This window comes from Passer montanus, unplaced genomic scaffold (genome assembly GCF_014805655.1).
Source record: "Passer montanus isolate IOZ18808 unplaced genomic scaffold, ASM1480565v1 scaffold162, whole genome shotgun sequence".
Lineage (NCBI taxonomy): Eukaryota > Metazoa > Chordata > Aves > Passeriformes > Passeridae > Passer > Passer montanus.
In genome coordinates, this window is record NW_024363383.1 from 311,103 (window position 1) to 331,217 (window position 20,115).

Consider the following 20,115-nt stretch of genomic DNA (forward strand, 5'->3'; position numbering starts at 1 on the left):
CATCCTACCTGCATTTTGGATAATAGCTCAGATAATCCATGTGCTCTTCGCTGTTAAAATTAAATACTTATTAGACTGTTTGTAGCGACTGTGGCCAGAAATTGCATTAAAACGATCTTATTTCACTGCCAGAGTTTCACAGGTTTTGGTTAAAGCAGAAAATTACACCCACACTCTGAGATAAATTACTGTAGTTTTTCATTTTCCTAGTAATATTTTACAATTCTTTTCCCCCATGCTGTTTTGACTGATGATAAATTTTGGGTTGACTCCCATTTTTGTTACAGATTTCTGTTGCACCTTTCATCTACAGATTCATGGTTTAAAGGCCTTGTATCTTCTTTCTCATGGAGAAAGGGTTTCCTGTAGAAGTCTCCACAAAGTAGTAATGTTACTTGCATGGGCTGTCTGCGTAGTACAGAGTGCAATCATGGCCTGTCAGCCCAGTCATTCCTTCTTCAGCATGTCTGATTTTGGGCTGAGATCTGGGAGACCAAGTGCCAGAGCAATGTTGGCACACACAGACTTAGCAGTGTTATTTTGAAGGCAGATGTTGACCATAGTGCTTCTTGCATTACAAGCCTATAATTTAGGTTTATCTCCTCCCAAACTGCTCATGACAGCTATGACGCCAGGAAGATAACCAGTTTGATCCCCATAATTCCTGTATTTATCCTGCTGTATACATAAAGAACAAAGCTACAAGTGCAGGTAGAGCAACAGCACTGTCCTAAATGGTCAATGTGAAGTGATAGTGCTCATCTTTGTGAGCTTAGTCTCCCACAGAGTAAAGTCCTGTCCTGTGAAGGACAGAGGAGCCACACGATCTGCAGCCAGCACAGCAACTGAGAGGCTCCAGCATGTGCAGTGTTACATGTCAGATTTAACAGCCCTAGCTACTTGGAAACAGCTTGTCTTCAGTGTTAAGTAACAGACTGGATGCAAACCTTCCTTAAAAAAAGGACAGGCATTTGGAGAAAGCAGAACAACATTATTTCCCTTATTATCTCAGTCAGCAGTAAGGAAAAGGAGTGGCTAGGCCAGGACAATCCTTACACTTCCTTCGGGTGACACATGCTGCCCTCAACTTTTGAACTCCACATTCACAAACACATTGTAATAGCTTACCAGTTCCCAGCAGCTTCTGCTTTTGCACTAATGGGAAGTGAGCTCAGGTATCTGCAAGAACTTTAACAGTACAGATCAGCCTGTGGCTGTTTCTAAAGTGCCCCAGTGTGCCCTGCATTTCTAGATGCAGTGCTCTGCTACCTCATGCTGCAGGAGACCACACTCACCTGTTCCTTACTGTCTTGATATTGGCTCAGCAACTGGTTTCTGCACTCCAAAGGCAGTGATAAAAATATTCACAACAACTATAATGAATACTAGTCCAGTTGCAAGGTTGTTGAGGAAATTCAGCTTTCCGTGTTTTGCAGGGTTGTTAAGGTCATATTTTACTTCAAAGAGAAAGGAGAAAACATGTTTAATAATATGTATATTTCAAAATCCAGAATAAAAGGTTTCATACTGCTGCAGTTACAGAATTTACCTTATACTAAGCTATCTGGATCAGTCCTATTTAAAAGGGAAGTCAGATTCTGCAGTGTCAGTGAAAGTGCCAAGGGGAAGGTCTGTAACCACAAGGAGCTTATTAACTTCCAGTAATTAGCATCTAATCTCTGTGGAGACATATGGGAAGGAATGGATGCACTAACATCACTAGAAATCTTTTGAGTTCTTGAAGTTTTAAAGCCTAGCTCTGTTACAGACTTCAAGCATTTAAAAATTACTTCAGTCTTGAATACATGAAGCTTCAAGCCCTGACAGGATGAAGTTAAATTTCCTAGTTAAAATGCTACAAATCTCGTTACCAGTGCTGGATTTTTTCTGTACTGGTGCCCTTCCCCAGCTTGTATTTCCTTCTACTCCCTGCCTTTGCCCTGATTCTGTTTTTAGAAAGGAAGGGTACTCTATCTATTAAACAGAGGGAGGTGTCAGAGCAGTGTAGCTGCAGTCCTTTATACAGAGAGCATCTGCTGTGTAAACATTTTCCTTTGTTTCTTGCAGCTGTTTTTTGGTTGAACTGCTAAAGAGAGTGAGGGAGGCTCACACATGCATTAATGTAGGGTAAGCTTTGATTCCAGGCCTCATGATAGCATACAAATTGGTTACATTGGGCTGATAATAGGTTTGGTTTAAGACAGTGAGAAGTCTGGGGCACTTGCCTGGCATCATAGAATCATTAAGTCTGGAAAAGACCTCCAAGGTCATCAGGTCCAACTTTGACCAAATACTATCATGCCCAGTGAAACACCATGTAAAAACCCAAGAGTTTCCTGTCTCTGTTCTCTGACAGCAAGGGTCCTGCAGCTGAGACCCTTGGCTACATTCCTGTGATGCTGATGGAGTGAGTGCTGATGAATTCTGGAGCATGTTTTGAGAATGTGTTTTGTCTGTTGAGACTCCAAGTTTTCAAGAGCATAAGTCACTGGAGCTTGTGTCTGCATGTACACAACATGTGAGAGAAAGTTTATACCAGACAAGTTTTTACAGCAACATAAAACCTACAGCTCCTTCTAATAGGCACATACATATACATACAGCTTATGACTCTCCCACACAAAATAAATTTGTTACTTGCTTGTACCATCATCACCCTGTTCCATATTGCAGAAGTGAACCAATATCCCTTGTTGTTGAAGCACTTAAGTGGTCGCAAACACACTCGTGATGCTGAAGTGCTAACAGCCAGCTTCACTTGGAGTCCCTAATAATGCTGGTTTGGTTTCAAGGAATTCTGAGCACCTACTCAAGTCCTGTTTGCTAATGCAGTGTAGACAAACATCACAGGCCAGGCAAAGCATTGAAGAACAGTGTGGTGGAACTGCCCTGAGAAGTTACTGCACACCTCTACAGGCATGAAATAGTTTAAGTTCAGTAGTACTTCAACCTTAAAATGAGTTTACACATCTGTAAAGTATCTGGAGGCATATATTGGGTGCTTGCACCCCAACAGGACCTGGAAGGACTCTAGTACTGCCACGTGAATGAAGAATAAATGAAACTGAATCATTAGCCCTGAAACATGGAATATGAGCATTTGAGACAGAAAGGCAAAAATGGCCTAACCTGTTACGTGAGTTACAAGCAATAATGCTGATAAGTAAACTGACACTTTCAGAGCTGTCCCTTTGTCCAAAGAAGGGTCAGAGAAGATAAGTAATACTTGTCAGTTTAGGAAAAGCTCTGAAGTTTGAAGTAGAATTGCAGTAATCCTCTCTTTGTAATTACAGGACTTAAGATGAGGGTGTTTGTGCAAATGTTTTTAAGAACAGTTATTCTTTAAGTATTTTATTATAATGGATTACTATGATTTCATGCCACTGAAACTATTTCAAGACATTCTTTGCTTTTCTTCCAAAAAGTTAAGGTCAACAGCCCTTCCAAGGACAAGTTTGCTGAACATTTCTCACATTGTTTTTGTGAAAGGTTCTTTAGAAGGAGGAAAAACTTTTAATACCTAGTAGAAACTGTGAGAACTGGTAGCTCCCAGGTTAAAACCCTGACTCAAGGAAAGAAACTGGATGGTGGCACAGACTTTTGTTTTGCTGTGTGAGAGCCTGAAGAGACAGAATTTCATGGCTGAACAGAAAGAAACTATTCCTGCAAGCCAAAACTATAAAACGCACATTGTGAAAAGCAAGTTCTTGCTCTGATGCCTGTATCTTCATACCTTTGTGTCCTGTTTCCTGTGTTCCTCCTGTCTTTGACCTCAGCAGGACAACACTGCTCCAAGAGTGCATCACCATAAGCCAAAGGCTCTGTTACCCTCAATGTGACAAAGATAAAATTGACAGCAATTTGTCACAGTACAAGATGGCTTGTACTGGGCAATTAATTTGGCTATAAATAAGAAACCCAATTGGTTCCATAAACTGGCTCCTGGGCTGACAGACAGGAGCATCAACCAATTATGTTCCATCCTAAGCTGAAGACATCTCACAGGTCAGGAGCTGGGCTATGTGGGGATCAGACCAATTAGCAGTTGAGACCAGGGTTTTCAGATTCCCTATATATATTAGGTTTGGACACCAAAACATGCTGTTTGTCGCATGGAGCTTTGAGGTGTGAGTGTTGTCCCTGTCTCCAACCACCTATCTGATGGAACATGTGGTCTGTAACATAATAGCAATTTAAACCATTTCAGCAGTGTCTTGCAGAAACAAGCATTAAAAAGCAGTATCTCAGCATAAACTGAGAAATTATTGCCCAACAGAAAGACAGGGAGCTTGTTTACAGCCTCAAAGCCTGCTGAAGCAACCAGGGAGATGCCTTCAACCAAGGAACATAGAAGTATTTTACCGATTTTTCCATTACTCGTTTCCCACACCTGCCAGCATCAACAGGTTGGTTTTTTTCCAGTCCCCTTCTGCAATCTCCTCTGAGCCAAGACCTGGATTCTGCTCTTGCACCAACTCTAAAAAACGCAGAGACAGCTGTATTCCATCTCTTTTGTAAGAAAGAAAAAAGCCACATCAACTGTGAATATTATAAGCCATCCTGGATCCTTAGGAACTTTCTCCTTTAACAGAACGTTGTTTTTTCAGCTGTGATAAGAGAGCAGAACACGGAAAGATTGACAGGGATGCCAAAGGTGGCACCCATAACTCATTAAATGCCACGTTTGAAGTCTGCCTTTTCATTTACATTAGGCCCAAGGTCAGTTATCTAGTTCCCACTAAGGTAAAGGATTGGATTTGAAAAATGTTATGAGAATAAATGATCCCATATCACTAGCAGAAATGATACACAGCTGTTTCCTACCAGTGGCAGTGTCATTTATTCCAGGCGGGCAATGGTAGATGCAGTTTGACTGCAACACAGCCAGGCTAAAGACAACATGCCACACCAATACGACGATGGACATTTTGACTTTCATTTCTCTTTTGGAGTTCCACATTGACATTATTTTCGTATAGGGTACGGAAGAAATGCATTTCAGTCATAAGATTAAGTAACAGGTCTTGCCAAAAACATTATTATGAAACTGGATAGACTGCATTATCCCATCTGGCCTACTGATGTTTCTTTTACAATATTTCATAACTTTCCTTCCTCCTCAGGCTTTCTGGAGGAAAAAGTATTCATAGTAGGGGCAAATGAGTAGGAGGAAGGTGATAAAAATTGAAGATTTCACATAAAGTTGCCATGTCTTCCTTTGTTGCAGTATTTCTATGGTTTCAAGAGAAAATCTGTATTTTTGGATATTAGGAAAAATTTCTTCACTGAAAGGGTTGTCAAGCATTGGAACAGGCTGCCCAGGGAAGTGGTTGAATCACCATCCCTGGTGATAATTAGAAGACGTGCAATTGTGATGTTTATGTACATGGTTTATTGGTGAACAGTGCAGTGCCGGGGTAACTTTTGGACTAGATGATCTTACAGGTCTTTTCCAAACTAAATGATTCTGTGATTCTAACCTGAATCAGTTCTGAGGTAAAGGCTTTTTAAAAGCAAAGGGTGTGTTTATTTACCATTTATAGACTGTGTCCTATAAGAAAAATACAAGTCAGCGGTTCTTGCTGTTGTTACCTACCAAGGAATATCAGGAGCACTCCCACCATAATTTGTAGGGTGAGCGACAGACTGATGAGAATGACCAGCGGGACGTAGAAGGAAAAGGATGGCCCTTGCTCCATGACAGCTTTGAGCTGGGAGGCGTTGGCCATCAGTAGGGCGATGTCCAGCATGCTCTCGGCCGCGCTCTTCTTGTTGGCGTAGTGGTTGATGTTGATGGGTCTGTTCCTTTGGAACCACTGCCACCTTCTGTGCTAGAGCCAGCAGAGAGGAAAATGGTTATTCATATCTCTTAATTGGTGGTGAGTGAGACATCACTTGGCCCACCAAATGATTCCTGTGATTATATGGGCAGAGCCACAACAGTGCTGAGATCTTCTGTGCAGTTCTCCCACTGTTACCCGCGTCCTCCAGGAGAGCAGAAAACAGTGCCTGCTTCTATTGCCCTTTGGCACATTTTCCAGCTTGCCTGCAGGATCAGTTTAAACAGTCAGCATGTTTCTACCCTGGGAAAAGAAGAGACTGGAAAGGCTGAAAAGTTTGCACTGAGAAAAAGTTGGGAGGGAAAAACCATTGTAACACAAACCAGCAAACAACAAAAATAATGTTGTTGTGACTAATTTACTCCTGAAGGCACTTAAAAATACAGATATTTATTAAATTCACTTTCTCTCCTTACACATCCAAAAAGTTCTTTCATTAGTCATGAGTCTTCTTTTAAGGACTGATGTGAAGTTGGCCACTGTCTGAGCTTTGCTTGCCCTCCTTTCCTTGCTACTCCTTCCTCCACCATGCTACTGTCCAGGGCCATCCATACACCCACACAGAGATGTTTTTCCACTGAACTATCATATGATGTCCAGCTGCCAAGAATTGCCCAATTACAAGGGAATCTTTTTCCCCCCATTTTCACATCAGCTGGTTCTGGGTTGTTTCATTTGTTTTTTTTTTTATTTTTTAAATTGGTCTGCACACAAACAGGAAAATAAAAACCAACTGCAGGGCAAACTTAGGGCCAGTTAACCCAACAGGATGAATGAGTGTTTCCTGATGATGAATTCATGTGACCTGACTTGAAATTTGACTGCTTGTCTCCCAGAGGTGCCTACTTCTCTATAGATTAGACGCAGCTTAGAGTAACTAGGTTAGATTTAGCTGCCCAAATCCACGAGAAAGGAAGAGTAAGTGATGCTCTATCCTGCTGTCTCTGAACAGGCTAGGAATTTCATTCTTTCTGCTCTTACTTCCACACTTTAAAAATAATAGACAAATATATGAAAAGTAAGCTTATGGTAGCTGTCTTCTTTAAACCTACTTCTTAGAGACTTTTTTACTGCCCAATGTGTTCCTGCTTGCCAGACTCCTGTGAAAGAAGTCTGGATTTGCAGGTTAGCTCAAATGCAGAAGACACCTCCTAATTACTCTCCTCAGCAGCACTAAACATTATCAACTCCCAAGCCAGACTTGCCACAGTCCAGGCCTAAAACCGTCGTTTTAAACAGGGTAGATATTCATGTACACATTGCCAGTTTTTTCAGGGCATTTAAATACCAAACTTGACCTGTTTTCACCAGACATGTCATCCATCACAAGCCTAAATATTTGACTGAGTGTAATAGGGCAGCAGCAAATGCCAGAGCTTTTTCTCAGCCTGTGATCTTGCTTCACCAGGAAAAATGACCTGTAATCATGAAAACCCCAGAAACATTCACTTCCTGTCTCCTGACTGATTTTGGAAAACCATAAAACAAAAGTCAAAAAAAAGAAGAGCAAATTGGCCTTGTCTTCTGGGAACAAGCTGAAGACCACTGCCAGAGGTATTGAAGCTGATGCAGTCAGTACCACATGAGCACTTTTTAAGATCAGACTGTGTGTTACACAGCAATATATACACAGGTAATGAAAGAAGAGATGTTGCCTTAACCCCAGGAGAGTGACAGTCTGTACAACAGAAATTATAGTAGAACTTGGTTGTGCGGTTTTATGGTTTCAGGGCATGCAGCAACGTGTGCAGCCCACAGCACCAAACAACACTTACTGTGCTGTGATCACCCACAGGGCCATGCAGAGGGAAAGTGGAATGTCTGGAGATTTTCTAGGATACATGGAATGCTTTTCCTGCAGGTATCACTTGGCAAAAGAGCAGTATGCATTGCATGAGACCTGCTTCAGTCTCAGTGCAACCAAAACACCTCCTCACACATATTCAACATTCAAATTCCTTGGTAGAGACAAGCTAAGCCCTCGTGTTTGTGTCTCCAAAGGAGTTTGAGCAAAGCCAGCAGTGAGTTCACATGTGTGTAAGAGCCATGTGCAGCTGGGACTCCATTCCCTGCAGTATTCCCAGCCTGCTTTCAGGTCTCCAGTGCTGCAAAGCTTCAGCCTCACAGCACAACAACCTGCCCTGATGGTCTATGCACAGTTAGACAAAGGACAGGAGTGAAAAGCTTCTCCCTCCTGCTCCATCTGTGACTGGAAGGATACCATGGAAGAGCTGATTTTCACAGTGACATGCTGCTGTTCCCACAGGCACTGCCACTCTAGGTCTCCTCATAGAAGCAGGGGCTGTTCGCTTTCCCAGAGCACTACACTCTGTAAGGACAAAGCTACAATGCCATGTCATAAAAATGCATGTTTTTGATTCTGTAAGATGGAACCTTCACTCCAAGACTGGTTCACAGTCCCTCTGTGCTAGTACAGACTCTGCGTCTGCTTTGCTTTGCTCCCCATTTCAATGGTACACCCAGAAAACTGAGTCCCTTTCAAGTACAGAAAGGATTTACTGGTTACATTTATTAAAAAGCAAATACCAGCAGCTCTGCAGCAAATGTCCTTAGGTGCTGAGTGAATCACAGCTAAGCCCCACCTGGTGATTCAAAGGAAGGAAATAGCATTGAAAATGGAAATATTTGAAAACAATAAAGTATCTTTGCTAAATACAGTAAATTGTTATAGAAAGTATTACAGCAGTTTTCTTTCTATTTGGGGTTAGCTATTAATGCAATTTTATGGGCCAACAGGCTTGACTGAAAATGAGAATGGACCAAAATGACCTCAGGGTTTGTAATGCCATAGAGAAAGCTTCCTGAAAATCTTGTGTTTAGAAGTAAGTGTGAATTATAAAACAATGGAAACTTGCTAAATAATAATGAAGCTGTGCAGAACTAAAGCTGAGCCATACTGAACTTAGTGGGGCTGCTCTTTATTGTGTTCTGAAAAATTCTTCCCAATCCTAACTGTTAAAAAGATGCTAAAAAGCAATTTTGTTTAAGAAGTAATTTACTATGGTTCTGAAGTACTAATCTTTCAGAAAAATACCACATGGCTATTTTTTTCAGATCTTTGAAGGGAAATTTCATGTCTGGAAAAAATTCCAGTTAAATCAAAAAAGAGATGGATCAGACATAAAAGGAATAATACATGACTAAAACAGAACACCATTTCAGAACTTTTTTTTTTTGTCTAAGATCAAACCTACAGTTACAGGATTGAACCAGCAACTTTAGACTAGTATTTAATAATACTTATAGTTGTAGAATTTCTGTCCCTATCTCCATCACCTACACACAGAAATTGCAAAGGGCCATATATGGCCACTCTGAAGTAAGACTTCCCCTCCATCTCAGAGATCTTGCTGATCTAAAAACAACCAGGTAAAATATTCAACGAAGAAAAAAGTATTCTTCCAACAAAAATATTTTAAGCCCTATCAGTCATGCAATGGACGATTACAGAATCACAGAATAGGCTGAGTTGGAAGGGACCCGCAGAGACCACCCAGTCCCACCCCTGGCCCTGCCCAGACCCCTCAACAATCCCACCCTGGGCATCCCTGGCAGCACTGTCCAAAGGCTCCTGGAGCTCTGGCAGCCTCGGGGCCGTGCCCATTCCCTGGTGAGCCTGGGCAGTGCCAGCACCCTGTGGGGAAGAACCTCTCCCTGAGATACAACCTCACCCTCCCCTGACACAACTTCAGGACATTCCCACAGGTCCTATCACTGATCACCACAAAAAGACATCAGTGCCCCTCCTCTGCAACTCATAAGGAAGTTGTTGACCCCAGTGAGTCTCCCCTCAGCCTCCTCTTCTCCAGCTGAACAGACCAAGACTTCCCCTCCAGGTCCTTCACCATTCTCGTATCTCTAATGGATCCTTTGTACACCTCCTCAGAAGATACTCTGTGGTTTATCCTTCAAAAAAACATCAGATCGCTTGTTCAGCTTAGCACTGACTCAAGAGAGAAAAACCCCTATTCTGGCTCTGGAATGAATCATCAGTTTCATTTCCCATGGAAATTTCATTTTGAGGAGAGGGGGGAGATGTCCACCCAAGCACCAGCCCAGTGTAACACTAACTAGCTTGTGAGAACTCTGCAATCACATGCTGTGGTTGCAGGCAAATAAAACGCAAAAAACTCAGCACGTGTTTCTATTTCATCGACGTCATGACTTTCCAGCAGCTCTAAAACCCTGTGCTTAAGAAGAATCACTTTTATACAAACAGAACATGCAAATATGACTACATCAAGAAAAAAAATTGTGGCAATCATGTTGACTCCTGAGAGCTAGAAAAGTTAATATTAAAAAAGGGAAAAGTACAGTTTGCTGAGGGCCAAGCACTCTTTTCCTAAAGCTGTACTGGTCCAGGATCCAGTTAAAATATTTCTACTCATTAAATTACTCTAAAATAATCAGCACACCTCATGACTAAATTTGTGAAATGAAGGAGTAACTTAAATTTGTTCAAACAGCTATTTAAATAGAAGTTTGCTCCTGTATAATATTTTCTGCCTTGCATTATTACCACTCATTCCAATCATTTGGTCTTACAATACTATGACTCACAACTGGGCTGTAGACTGTCTATTTTGTGTGGTTAACACACTGCTTGCTTACTCTAGCTACTTAAAAAAACAAGCAAGCAAAAACTTAACACCAAGTTAAGTTAGTATCAATATTTGGAGTATATAGAACACTTCAAATTCAGTTTGATATACGTAATGAGAACATACCATTTTAGGCTACATGCAGCAAAATAATTTCAAGTTCCTACAGGCTGGTTACTTGCAGTATGATGCAAAGAAACTGCCATGTTTCAAATTACTTTCATGTTCCAAATTACTCCTGAATTAATATATGGACTTCAACACGTTTTTAGGAATAACATTATTAAAACCATTTATTTCTACTATCCAATTCTCGTTCACCTTTTCCATAGCTCTTCTTTAACTCCTTCACCTAGTACATCCTGTTATTTTGGAAACACTGAACTAGATTTTACAACATGGTAGATGGAGAGTGTTTCAATATGTACCATGAACAAGGAAAGCAAGTGGATGAAAAAACAGTTATAATCTGTATTTGTATAAACAGATCCTTTTAAGAAGAGATGAGATACTTCTGCCAGGTGTAATCACACATATTAGTCACTGAGGTGTGCCACACCACTCCAATCCTAGAAGCAAGCAATTTCATGCTTCCAAAAGCCTGACATCTGCTGAAAAAATGTATTCAAATGAATGCTGGAGTAAAAATAAACCACATCAAACCACTGTGTGACCACTTGTTCAGAACTACTGAGAGCTTAACTGGTCTTTTTAAAATTTTTGCTTTGATTTCTTTGGAGGTAACAACCACAGCTGCATTTCACGTCAGCTCTTCTGTATGAGAAGGTAGTGGTCTGTGGTGAAGGTGTGCAAGAGAGTCGGTTTTGAGGAGAGGACAGATGCTGGGACGGGCAGGAAGGAAACAAGGGTGACCCATGTTCCGATGCCTGTGAGCATTCCTCAAAGCAGACACTTTTGACTCCAATACAGAAGATTCAGGCAGCTGCAGATGGTCTCTCCAGGTTTAGGTGGCTGCTGAGCTGGGGGGTTCTTTTGCTTGTGGGAATTGTGAACACTGACAGATTTTTTTAAGCTATCTTCTATTCAGATATGGGTTTTTGAAAAATCTGTCCCCATCTGCTTTACCTTGCATATACTTTGTGTGTGTGCGTGCGCATGTGTGTTTGTGTGAGAAAATTTAAAAAGTGTTTATGAAGTTCACTGAAGTGCCACTGTATACATTTAAAACAATGGAATAGCATCTCTCGCTGCTTATTCTTTATATGGCACTTATTGAGAACTTGAGCTTTGATGGGACAGATGTAACAAAATGAGAGTTGCTTGCAACTGAAGATAAAGTAAAACAAGAAAGTTGCTGAAAAATTATTGGAGCAGACCACATTGGGAAAAAAAACAACCCCATCAAGAGTACTTGTGATGCAGTCACAAAGCTGCGTCAAGAAAATGAGAGAACTCCTGAGAAGTGAGAGGTTTAGAGGAAACCACTTCAGACCACCAGTTTGACCTGCACATCCCAGCCTTGGTTAACTTTAGGTAGGATTTCCAGGATTTATTAAAAACAGATTTTTATTTTTCTTGGTTTCATATCCATGACTCCAGGGGTTTGTTAGGGAGGGAGGGTTGGAGGAAGGACAGATGTCCTACACAATCAACCCAGTCTGTCTGTAACTAGTATGTTTTACCAGTGACACATAAGAGGGTTTAGTACAGCGGTTTCTGTGTGGCAGAGACTTAGACTGGAGTAAGAGCTGCCTTTATAGTTCAGTCCTTTCCAAAACAAGATAAAAGACACTCTTTTACCCATCTGTTTTCTTCAGATAACTGGCATGTTCTGCACACATCCTCTATACTTAAACGGAATGCGGATGAATATTTCCCAGTGAGGATGTCTGGTCATGTTTTGACTACACATAGTATGAAAAAGCTGGGTATTCTTGTTTTTATTTTGATTACTGCATGGAAATTAACCATACGGGCACAACCATTTCAGTAACTCCTCCTAGTTTTATAATTGGTTATTCAGTCCCCCCCAGCCCGCTGGGTGGGCAAAGCCCTGCGGATGCGGGAGCTGCGGGCGGGCCCGGGCGAGGAGGGCCCTGCTGACAGTGACAGCTGCAGGGGCCAGGAGCGGCCGGGGATGCTCTGCCCGGCCCTGCCCGCGCCGAGTGCGCCGAAGGCAGGTAAAAACCCAGCGATCACGGAGCAGCACCGACCGCCACCGCACCTCGCGGGGTCCCCGTCCCGCCCGGCCTCGGGAGGGACACGACGGGAGGGACACGGCGCCGGGAAGGACGCGGGCGCCGGGTCCCCCCGCCCCGCCGGCCCCGGCCCTCACCTGCTCGTCGGCCGCCGACTCCGCGCCCTCCGCCGTCCCGTTGAGTTCGTGGGTCTCGCTGCCGCCGTCCATCGCGGGCCGGGGCGGAGGGGAAGGTTCCCCGCGGAGCAACGGCTCCTGGAGCCGGCCCGGCCTCCCCGCAGCGCGCGCGGGGCCGCTCCCGCCGCCGGGGCCGCCTTCCCCGGCCTGCTCCCGCTCTCCCCCCGCTCTCCCCCCGCTCTTCCCCGCCTCCTTGCCTGCGTCTCTCCGGCCTCCCCCTCCCTGCCCCCGGGCGGAGGTTTCCGCGCAGGGCCGGGCCGGGCGGAGCGGAGCCGAGCGGAGGCTGCACCGGCACCGGGGCCGAACCCGGCCAGCCCGGGCTGGGCCGCAATTCCCAGTGCTGGCCAGGAATCACGCTGCGTATTGTTCTGTGTGTAGGAAATCGGTAATGGATGCAAATGACTCATTTCAGAAATCTGTCTTGACAAAGTGGAAGGGTAGAGTTTGATTTTTAAGAGCTCTCTGATCAGTGTTTTTAGGGTTTCAGTCTTTTTTTTGTCCTATATATTGTCCTATATGTTTTGTCTCCCTATGCTTTTTTTGCCACCTCTGCTATGACAACAAGCATGTACAAAACCAACATACAGGATGGGATATCAGAGGAACACTCAGATGTATAGAAACAACTGCCAGCGAGAGCAGAAAGGTAAAAAATAAATGTAAGTAATTGGGTTTTATATGACCACATGTAATCTTTTTTAAAGCCTGAACTGCTCATCTGCACCAAAAATGTTCCTGAGTAGTTATTAGTGCAGTAGACTAGGAAACACTTAATTTGGAGACAGCAATAAAGTTTGTTGTTACAGTCCATAGAAAATGGAAGAAACAATGTATTATGACAGCAAAGATGTATGTGTATAAATGACACCGTTCATAACTAGTCCGAGGCTTGAAAAGGCACATTGCTTTCCTTAATTTTTGGGTTTGTAGTAGCTAAACTTCAGTAATACACTCAGCTAGGCCAGCCTTTATCAGCTATATTACCTGTTCATTTAACAGTCATTAAATATGCATGAACCATAATTGTTGCTGCATTTGGATCCCAGGACAACTTGGTCAGAAACCTCCCTGGTTGCAAGCATCCAGTGACATGTTCAGAGATACAGCTGTATTTTTAATGACCCCTTTTTCATCTTCTGTACTTCCTTGCAAATGCATTTTGAGGATCTTGTTTGGCAGTTGTAAAGGTTTGATGTGCTCTAGTGAAATTATTCTGCCCTTAGTCCTAGAAATGAGAGGTCTTCTCTTTGGACATGACCTCCTGAGTGCTAACTCCCTTTGTGCTGCACAGTCATGTGCCAAGGAGACGTGAGAGTAGGACCTGCTCTTAATCCTGTGGGAAATGGGTGTAATTTCAGTGGAACTGGGAAACAGCCGAATTTGTGTTTGTGAGACATACGGTCTGAAACAGTAGTTCTCTGTTGAAACTTTGCATTTGTCAGTCCAGTATAATTATTTTTTCAACAATAAAATTTCCTGTTATCCAGCCTTTGAGTTAGTTCTGTGGGTTGAATCTGAAAAAAAAAAAAATCTTTTAAAATCTTTTGCTGCTTATGGAAAAGACCCTGTTCTCCCTACATGGAATTAACCTCAGACTCAGACTGTGGTCAGAGAGAGGCAGAGGTGATGTGATCGGTCGGTAGCCATGGAATGAAACAACAAGACAGCACTCTGGTAGGTAGGTCTTGTTTGCGTGTCAATTACGAAAAGAAGCCTGCAAGTGTTGTCGCAGGAGTCTGAGTCAGGGGTTCTGGTTAGTGTCTTGCCAACCAGATACTGGAGTGTGCACAGACAATCCTTGGGACCACTGTCAGAACAGCCATTAAAATCTGGATGGGAATATTAGAAACAAAAATAAAACCCCACTGCTCTGCATCTTAGCTATGAGAGGAATTTCCAGTCTCTATTAGACTGTCAAGCTGCTAGTAATTATTAACCATTTTGAGTTTTTTTTCCCTCAAAATCACTCTGATGACTGTGTGACAGGCCAAGAATGATCATAAATGCAGAAACAATTAGAAAGGACAGCATTTCTTTGAAATGCTCCAGAATAACTTGAACTGCAGGGCTTCCTGGCAGCCCCAGGAACAAATGGTTATGTCAACATCAGAGTCCTGAAAGTGACCTGAACCTTTTTATTTACTCTGAGCTTTCCTGAAAAGCCAATGATCAGGGCAAGGGATAGTGCCCTTCCTTCCTAATCAGTAGGACCAGGAAAGACATTTCAGAACATTTTCCAGACATTCTAGAAAGACATTAGTTGAAGGTTCCCTGTCCATGGCAGGAGGGTTGTGACAAAATGATCTTTGTGGTTCCTTACAACCCAAAACATTCCACGATTCTTTGATTTTGGTTTTGCCTGCTCACATGCAACTGGTGTGGGCTTAATATCTGAAGCACATAAAGAAATTTCCAGTCTCTGTTTTTGGGAAGGTAAGTGTCAGCAATCACATTTCTCAATTTTGGATTTAAAATCTTGAAGCCCGTGATTAATTTTTTTTGTTGTTGTTGTTGTTTTGTTTTGTTTTTGTTTTTTTTTCTTAAGATGTGCTGCCTTGCTTGGCACACACATGTTTGGAACAGACTTGCTGAGAAAGAGAAGGCTTCCAGCAGTGCTGGACTTGTGCCAAAAGGAAATGGGTAAGCTCCTATGTAAAAATGAGCAGAAACATCTATGCAAGTGGTTTAGCATTAAAATGGGGATGTCTGGAGTTTGTGAAAACGCTCTGACCAGAATATACAATTTACCAATACTCTCTTGGATTATTTTTGATGCATTTTGAAGTGTAAGCAGTTAATTTTCTCTGTAAAGAGCAAGTACTACCCATTACACAAAGGACTTCTCTGTGCGGTAGCGCTCACTTCCCCTGGGCTTGCTGCCCTCCACACAGTCGCACATTGCTGTGCAGTGTGCTGTGTTCACAGCACATCAGTTGTACACTCGAATCACCTCTCAGCTGCTCTATTCTGCCTTGTACAAACAGCTGTTCCATAGTCTGGAATGCTGGGTGCTGTTTGGTGAGCAGCCAACATGCCTGCAGTGCAAATGTCAGTAAGGCTGTGCCTGGCAGGACTGATTTTAGGGAGAAGAGGGACCTGATGGCTCCAGGCTCCTCTGAAACGGAGGTGGCTGGGAGTGCTCATGGGTATCTCATCTGAATGTGAGGTACAGATTTGCAGCATGGCCACGAGTCGTCTGGAGACCATGGAATTGTGCCCGGGCCCGGCATGGCACAGCAGCATGTTGTCTGACTCCAAACCTTGTGTTCAGAGACAGCTGTGTGATCCCCCCGCCTGGCCCTTTACACAAATTATTGGCATTCCTCCCTGGAGAGCCTGATGATCCATTTTTTACATATTTTTTAGATAGTGATGACAGCCTGCCAGGTTGTCAGGTGGTTGTACTATTCTCTAATTCTGGAGCACACTTCCTGAGGAGATCTGGCACTCCTGGCGTAAGCTTTCTATTAACTCCCTCCTGGAACGTCTGCTTTGGGGTGTGCTTATACTGCTGCACCTTTCCTGCTTCAGCGAGTGTGACAGGACAATGCTGTCTGAGAAACTAGATACAGCCTTGTACTTAAAATAGGAAAGAAATGTCAGGAGTTTGGATAGAAGAGACTTAATAGCAGGAAATAAAGCTCGTCTTTTTATCCTTGGTCTTAAAGACTTCATAACTTTTATAATTTCTGGCTGAAATTGCATAGCTTAGTCTATTTCTATATATTAATTTCTTCTTTCAAAAGTCCTAGTAGAACCTCTGCACCTTTTTTAACCACAGCACATATATATTTACACACTAGTACCATTAGAGGATGTGGGTTTTTTGCAAAATTTATTGAGGAAATTGTAGAGTTGAAATGAAATGGTATATAAAGTTGCAAATTTGGCATGGTAAGGCTGGTTTAAGAGTTCTGCTTGAGCATTGTCTTTTTAAAAACTGTGTGTTAATGATTTCTCTTAGGTGGTAAAGTGTCTTGCTCAGAAAATCACATTTGCATGTGCCTGAAGCTGTGTAACTTAGTGATTTGTTGCAAAATACACAAACAACACAGTGTTTAGGAGGCAGTGGTATGTTTTTAGAGGATGTACTTCAGTGTACTTCAGTTCACTTCAGAGGTGCTGAATCTTAATCTAGGTAATGAATGAGATCAGGAATCAGTTGCATTTACTTTCCCAAACTGTGTTGTCTTTGTTCATTCTAGCCAACAGAACTTTCTTACGATCAATAAATTATTTTTATAGATTTTATTATATCAAATAGGTGGACAATTATTTAAATACATCTATGTGCAAATCTGGGATTTAATGTTTACTTTTGAAAGGTGAATTTAAATTTTTTTCATCAAATGTATAGGCAGTGATAGGTCAGAAATGACCCATTTGCAGTAATATACCCCAAAAGAAAGAACTCAAAGAAAAATAAAACCTGATGTATTTTACAGGGTTGTGCAGAAGCGCAGCAGTGGTCTAGAAGAGGGAGTGGAAGGAGGTTATCTGTAAACCAGAGTAAATAATGCATCTATTTAAAATGCCAGGTCTCATTACAAGTGTGAATCTGAATTGTATGTCCCCATATAGCTTGTCAGCAACCAGGTAAATAAGAGAAGAATCAAACCCTAGAGCTACTGTTGGGAAAGGGTAATTCAATGAAAAGACTAATCTAGTTAAATGAAAAGGCCTTTGTGTATGGAATTACTCCCAAATGTAAGTCATAGCACAATGCATGCTATTGAAATGCGTTTTAAAAAAATAGGAAAGGAAAAAAGGAAATAAATGAGCTGTTCAAAGGGTTCTTTTGTATCAGACTCGTGTTTTCAGGAGCGGTTCCCAGCCTCCAACATGTACGGAGAGAGGAGGGAGAAAGGAAGGAAGAAAAAGACACTTCCCCACAAGGCAGAGCACCAGCTCCGCAAGTGACAGCGGTGCTGAGGCCCCCAGGAGCCCAAGCACCTGCCCTGCCATGGCCCAGAGGGAAGGCATGAAGAAAGCGGCTTTCACTAGCAAGGTGCAGCCCGTCCCCATTTGTTGTGTTTTTGATTAATATTACTAACCTTAAAAACCCACAAAAAAACCCAAAACAAAAACAAACAAACCACCAAAACAACAACAAACACCAAAACAAACAAACAAACCCACCAAAACCAAACCAACATCCCCCCACCCCAAAAAAAACCAAAACCCCCCAAAAAACCTAAAAAACCCAGGTGATGTTTGCCAGCTATCCCAGTTTTGCAGCATCAGTCAAGGCTTTAGAGCTGCTGTGCAGCAGTAGGATTGTGTCTGTGCGCAGGGCTGATCCCTTTTGGGCTTTTTGTGCTCTTTCAAAACAGAGTTCATGTTCCACAGTGTGCAATGGGCTAAGTTGATGTGCTTGCATGTACCATAAATACTGCAAAATAGGCTTGTGAGTGTGACTGATGTGTGCAACATGGGAACTCACATCTCTGCAGTATACAAGCAGTGGGGCTGGTTTCATTCTCTAGAAAGAGTTCCTAGTTAAGGTCTGGGTTTTTTTCTCCAAAATTTCTGATAGCTTTTGCTAGATTCTCTGGATAATCCAGGTTGAAAGAAACATCAGGAGGTCAGCTAGGCTAAGATTTTGCTCAAGTAGGGTAAGCTATGAGGTCACACTGGGTGATTTAGGGCTGGCTCATGCTCATTGGCCTTTCAGCATTTTTTGGTAGTTTCTTTGTCATGATAATATTTCAATATATGAATTTGCAAATATAAATTTACATCCCTGCCATGCTTTCTTTTGCCAGATTCATAGACAGAAGCTTTTTGAAAGCGAAGAATTTGACAGTATGACTTTTCATTTGTTTGTTTGGATTTTAAAGAAAAGCACATTAAATCCTTAAGTCTGGATGATTTAAAGTGACCAGATAGGTACCAAACACAGATTGTTTTTTACTACTGACACACAGTTTAAAATAGTAAGAGGAAAGTCAAGATCAGATGGAATTTTATGGCCAGAAATCACTATTGTGATAATTTTGCTTGAATTTCATGCAGCACCACTCACAGTTTGCTCTGTAGAGAAGGATAGTTGGCTTTGTTGGAGTCCTTGGCATCACTTTTAAAGCTGGCATTAAAAGAACTTGACAGCTTTGGGATGTGGTAAAATCTCAGCCTATAGACTAGACTGGACTAAAACCATTAAATATGACACATAAGGAAATTTTAAAATCTGTTTCACCTCAAAGTGCTGAGTGGCCTCAGCAGAACCTGTAGACATTAATTCTGCCTGTGGTCTCCATTCCCCTCTGCAGTTATGGTGAGGGTTGCCTGTAAAGATACAAATTTTCTGGTGTTTTACTGGCAGACTATCAGAAAGACATTGCAAATATTTCTCTCTTCTGGATCATATCTCCAAAACCTCATATATACATAAGGGCTTTTTCTTGCAAGACCTGTTGTCTGATGAAAGCAGCGCCATCTGGCTTTGTCTTTCTTTTTTTCACCAAATATTTGTTGCAATGTGTAAGACTAATTTCAACACAACCAGTTTATTAGCACTGTTGCCATGTTTTCACTTCACTAGATCCTCATACTTGCAGTTATTTCCCGTTGTTGATTTGTCTACTTTTACTTGACTCTTGTGTTTTTATTAAATCTGGATGATTGTACTACTTGTGAATTATTTTCTTTGACTTCGAGTCAAAGATCGTGGAAGTAATAGTGCATAAAATAAGTATGACAGGTATCAAGAATATAATAATGTCAGTTATATAGCCCATGGATATATAAACAGCTTGTATTTACAGGGTATTTGTTATAATTAATTCCTATCTGTTTTCATCAAATCTTTGTAGAAACTTACATAGAATGTAAGTTTAGGATAACTGCCCCATGAGGATGCATATTTTACTTTTTTTACTTTGCTGTGACAGTTTCTGCCATTGCCAAACTGTGCTGCCAACATCTCTGTTTAATGCTCTCATTACTTGTGAAGCAGTTGTACATCAGTCCAGTGTTACTGAACTACTGAGGTGTGGAGGAAATTTCCTGTAGATAAATGGCACTAAGATCTGCAAATGTGATTTTTAAACCCTCTGTCTAGTCAGAGATTAAAATCAATGGTTGGGCTTCTACCTAAAGAAATCCTTTCATTGAGCATCCTGCTGCTGAATTTGCCTGAAAGCTGAACCCTGGTTAACTCACCTCCCTGAAGGTCTGAGGATGGAGCGGTTCCCCATCTATCCCAGGAATGTCCAGATTATATTGACAAGACTGAGGTCCCTCTGGTGTACAGGGCGAAGATGCAACTTTACTTTAAATCACAGGCCTTAGAGGAGGTAAGCTGGTAGTACTGGAT

General features: G+C 42.1%; 1 protein-coding gene across 4 annotated transcripts in view; it reads right to left on the reverse strand.

The window, feature by feature from the left end:
- The window catches only part of NINJ1 (ninjurin 1), a 16,049-nt gene extending 3,082 nt beyond the window's left edge, over positions 1-12,967 (reverse strand). The window contains exons 1-4 of one of the 4 annotated variants that reach the window (XR_005626906.1): positions 12,759-12,967; positions 5,597-5,831; positions 1,296-1,457; positions 1,129-1,179 (exon numbers count right to left, since the gene is read on the reverse strand). Coding sequence is in view for 2 of the 4 variants with exons in the window: in XM_039703354.1 (XP_039559288.1) it covers positions 1,303-1,457; positions 5,597-5,831; positions 12,759-12,830 (462 nt within the window). In the remaining 2 variants the exon portion in view is untranslated. Of the gene's footprint in view, positions 1-1,128; positions 1,189-1,295; positions 1,458-5,596; positions 5,832-12,758 lie in introns of all 4 variants that reach the window. The other 3 variants (XR_005626905.1, XM_039703354.1, XM_039703356.1) reach the window with 3 other exon arrangements.
- Positions 12,968-20,115: the final 7,148 nt, after the last annotated feature.